This window comes from Austrofundulus limnaeus, unplaced genomic scaffold, assembly GCF_001266775.1.
Source record: "Austrofundulus limnaeus strain Quisiro unplaced genomic scaffold, Austrofundulus_limnaeus-1.0 Scaffold1094, whole genome shotgun sequence".
NCBI classification, from domain to species: domain Eukaryota; kingdom Metazoa; phylum Chordata; class Actinopteri; order Cyprinodontiformes; family Rivulidae; genus Austrofundulus; species Austrofundulus limnaeus.
The window spans coordinates 18,381-22,816 of NW_013953496.1; the positions used below are offsets into that span (position 1 = coordinate 18,381).

The 4,436-nt window shown below is 38.2% G+C and overlaps 1 protein-coding gene across 1 annotated transcript in view; it reads left to right on the forward strand.

The window, feature by feature from the left end:
- LOC106534123 (calmegin) overlaps positions 1 to 551 on the forward strand; it is a gene marked incomplete at its 3' end in the record, with an annotated part of 2,478 nt that extends 1,927 nt beyond the window's left edge. Inside the window, 2 exon segments of the mRNA XM_014030645.1 lie at positions 251 to 370; positions 449 to 551. Of these exon segments, the coding sequence (XP_013886099.1) occupies positions 251 to 370; positions 449 to 551 (223 nt within the window).
- Positions 552 to 4,436: the final 3,885 nt, after the last annotated feature.

Genomic DNA, 4,436 nt, shown 5'->3' on the forward strand with positions numbered 1-4,436 from the left:
GTACCTGTACAGGTCCTGTACAGGTCCTGTACAGGTCCTGTACAGGGCCAACAATAATGTGAGATTGTTGGTACTTCTAAGGTTCAACCCAAACAGCTCTAACTCTGTCATCTCTCAACACAAGATGATGTGAGGCAGTGAGAGGCATTCCTTAAAGAGTCCTGGGCCTTTGTGTTCCTCAGYTTCTGTCACATTGGTCCAGTGTTTGGGTGTCAGCTGCATGAAATGTTCCTGTTTGTGTAAACTCCAGGCTGGACTCATGGAGAGCATCCTGCTGTCCATCCACCATCGTCCCTGGCTCATGGGCCTTTACGTCTTCGTCGTTGGACTTCCCATCATCCTTTTCATAAGCTTCATGTGGCCTGATAAGGTATAAAGCTCATTTACGTGTGGAAGTTGTTGTTGATGTAGTGCAGCTGTGAAACTGTACCTGTGTGGTTTGTTAAAGAGGTTTGGACCACCAGATCAGCCGTATTATTATAAGAAGTCAGATGAGATTCAACCAGACGATCCTGAGACGTCACCGCTGAGGAGCTCAGCACATGTCAAAGGTAACATGTTCTCTGACTGTTGTAGTAATCATGGAAAACAATCCCAGTTGGTGTATTTCTGGTTTGTAACCGTCTGAACACCCAGGGCTTTTTGAACAATATTATGTCAATTTGTAAAAAAAACAAACCTCCTGAGACCCAAGTTTTTTCTGGTTATGCRTTTTTTCTTTCTCTAAGATACACTTGATTAATAGGACCTAATAAGTATAATAACTAGACTTTGTCATGGTACAGGAAGTGGTTTTTGCAAAAAAAAAAAATGATGTCCTCATATGAGGACACTGGGTCTCAAAATATCACAGTTTTTGAGGAATACCTAAGAAATTACAATGTGAAACTTCATCATCATCATCGACAACTTTCAGATTGCTCTTCAGTTTGAAGAACATATTATGTGACATAATGGCAGGGAATCGCAGCCCATTTGACCCAAAACATCATTGGTACAATTAACTGGTTGAACAAATATACCTCTTACACTAACTATTTACTTTTGTAAACTTTTCTAAATATTTGCAGGTTTATCCTACCTCATGGCACAATTAATAACAAAATTATAGTCCCAATGTCCTCAAATGAGGACTTTATCTTTTCTGACATTGTACTTTGCTTCAGATGTAAAATAATATATATTTTTGCATGTCTTATGATGCTAAAGATGTAACTGTGCATAAATACACTGGTTTCAAGTGTGAAATGTGACCTGGATTTTTACTTTGGACATTTTTCTGACCAGAGTTGTTGTAGAAACATTTCACTGGGATCCTCCTGACATCTTGTTTTCACTTAAATGAGTGTAATATTGTCATGGAACCACTAGAGGGTGCTGGTAGTGTCTATTAATGAGGCCAATAAGTTGAAAAAGTATATGTACCATGGGTAGAGAGGGGAAAAGGCAATGTCTGCATATGAGGACGCGGGGTACGCACTTTCAAGCTAGTCACTTTTATAAACAATTTTGCTTTGACTTTTTTCGAACCACGTGTTTTACTAAACATTGTGTGAGCCGTTAGGACATCCCTGAAACTGCTTGTCACACAGTTTTTTCCTGCATTTTTTCCACGTACACTGTCCAGCCAAGCAAAGGTCACCACCTGGCTTTGAGTAAGCAAAGAACTGATAAATAAACTGGATAATTACTGCATGGGTGTTAATGTCTCAGCTGCAGCCATTTATTTAACCCTGACTTTTGAGGTCCTGACTTGTCACTTGTTAAACAACCATGTCTAAAGACACATCCTGTGCAGGGAAATAGTGTTTGTGTTTTTCAGAAAAGTCAAATTATTGTCATCAAGAAGAGAAAACAACAAAGATGAGATTGCAGAAACAAAGAACTGTCCAACACATGAAAAACTGGAAGGACTGAGGAGAAACACCACTTTCAAGGAAGGAATGTGGTTGGAAAAAACTTTGACTGATCTGTGTTTGATAGAATCAGCTGGTAGAAAGACAACAGAAGAACTCAGAGCTGTGTTTAATAGTTAAAGTTAAAGCTTTTCCACACAAAACCATCAAAACCACCACAGAATCCAGACCTGAACCTCATGCAAATCTTTGGGATGTGCTGGAGAAGGCTTTTCACTGGGGTCTGAATCTGCCATCATCAATCTGGACAGTCATAAACGTTGTGACGTTACAGAAGCTTGTGGAACAGAGGATGTGAGTCGTATCAAAACTAAAGTCAGTCCAACCAAACATTTTACTGTGTGACCTGTTGCTAAGCAGGCAGTGTATTTCAGATACTTCCTGTACCTCATGATGTTCTGTACTCTCTGTATGACTGGATCAGGATGGAGTTATATGCTTGAACACGAGCTCCACCTCAGAAAACACCACGTTTTCCATGTACCACCATTAATGCACATTAAAAACCAGTAGTACCAGTTGGTTTGTAAGCTTGTACTGAAATGTGTCAGAATGAATATCTGACATAAACAAGCAAACTGACCAACTAAACACCTAACTCTGACCTGAAAAATACTAACTACTACCTACATACCTGTCAAACCCTCTCTGGCACACTTCCCTGTCACAATAAAAGCCTTCCTTTTTAAGACACTGTTTCCTGTTTGGACCTTCTGGTCTTGATATTCTGAAATATTGTTAAAAATGTAACATCTCAACAGCTGCACATGAAGTTACTTAAAAACCTTTTGACATCTTTTTATTTTTGTAAGGGTGTCAACAGTGGTGGGCAGCGCTAATCCAAAAATTAGCTCTGCAATTTCTGAAGTGATTGTGAAAATATTTAGGTCCACAACTTCAAAAGTGCTTATGTCATAGAAAAATTAGCTGAAGCTTATTTTAAAGCACAAATTCAATTTGACACTTAGTAGATGACAATTCATGTACAATACACACACAAAACTGCCAACTAGTTGTGTACGAACACTTTTACAACTTAATCCTACAACCTCTGATTGCTGGGGATGTGATTTCCTGAAACAGACCTTTAGCTCCTGGTGTAAAAATTAAAAAGTTGTTGAGGATTGCTAGTTCGGCTGCTTCTTTAAAAAGTTGTTGAGGATTGCTAGTTCGGCTGCTTCTTTGTCTTTTTCTTTTGTTTGTTGTAGATTTTTCATTAAGGAAGCATCAATAAAGTAATTTTAAAACTGTTTATTGGAAAACTGAAGCGATGCATTCTGGGTACATGAGGGACTGACAGGAAACGAAAGCACGGGGAACAGGAAACTGGTATCTTCCCTTCAAAATAAGAGCTTGGATTTTAAAGTTTTCCATGTAGTTGCTCCAGTTGACCACTAGATGTCAACCTTCACCAGTATAACATCTTTAAATCATTTCTGTGTCAATAACGCCGTTATCTGAATGTTTTCAAATTCCAGTGTTTAAACTTTATTTTTCTTTTTTTAAAAAGGAGCTCTGATAGTAAAGTAAAATAAATCAATACATACAAAACTTTAGTATGGATTACAAACGTTAACTGTTTTTGCTGTTGCCTTCCTGCTACGTAAGCAGGCACAAAGCATTGTGGGAAATCAGAAGCGTGACCCAAAGCAACAGTCAGCAGGAYGTATACCTTCACAATAAGAGTGTTTATCTGGGAGGGGTGCTGTTGGATAGATCACATGTGTTGTGATTCATTGACAGTCATACCTTCTGCTGTTCAACATAATGATGACTGCTAGATAATTAGTTATTAGTGGAACTGCTTTTTAATTTTAGAAAGTGCAAATCCACTTATGAATTATAATAATTAGTAAGACCGCTACAGCACAAATTAAATATTTATGTCTGCAATTAGCAGATTTGCGCATTAGCGGACTGGTGCCCACCWCTGGGTGTCAAGTTAAAGGTAAGAACCAGAGGGACTCGTTTGACACCTTGGTTTTCAAAATAAGTAAATAAATAAACAAACAAATGTATAAAATAATAATAAAACAATCCCTCGGTAGAGAGTTCCACTGTTTTTGCCCACCGGTGGATCAAAATGAACTACTTGTCGTTTAGTGATTGCAGTTATTTTAACCTGAATTTGTCTTTGGAAAGTTGACGTCAGTCTGACCTCCTGTTAACTTGACTTTTTAATTAGAATTTCTCTCTGATTCTTCAAACCTGTAATGTGCTGACTGCTGTCTATTACAGGTAAGATACTGACTGCTCACCAAAAAAATTAACAAAATCTTACTTAAAACTTTTAAACTACGTAGTTAAAGATTTTTACTTTATGCTCCATGAAAACAGAGGGTGTTTTTACAACATTTTGATCCTGGTTTAGTGCAGCAGCTGAAAACTGTAAATCACAGTTTGTTGGTCCTTGGAACACTGTGGGATAAAATCTGATAAAACTCTCTCTCTCTCTATGTGTGTGTGTGTGTGTGTGTGTGTGTGTGTGTGTGTGTGTGTGTGTGTGTGTGTGTGTGTGTG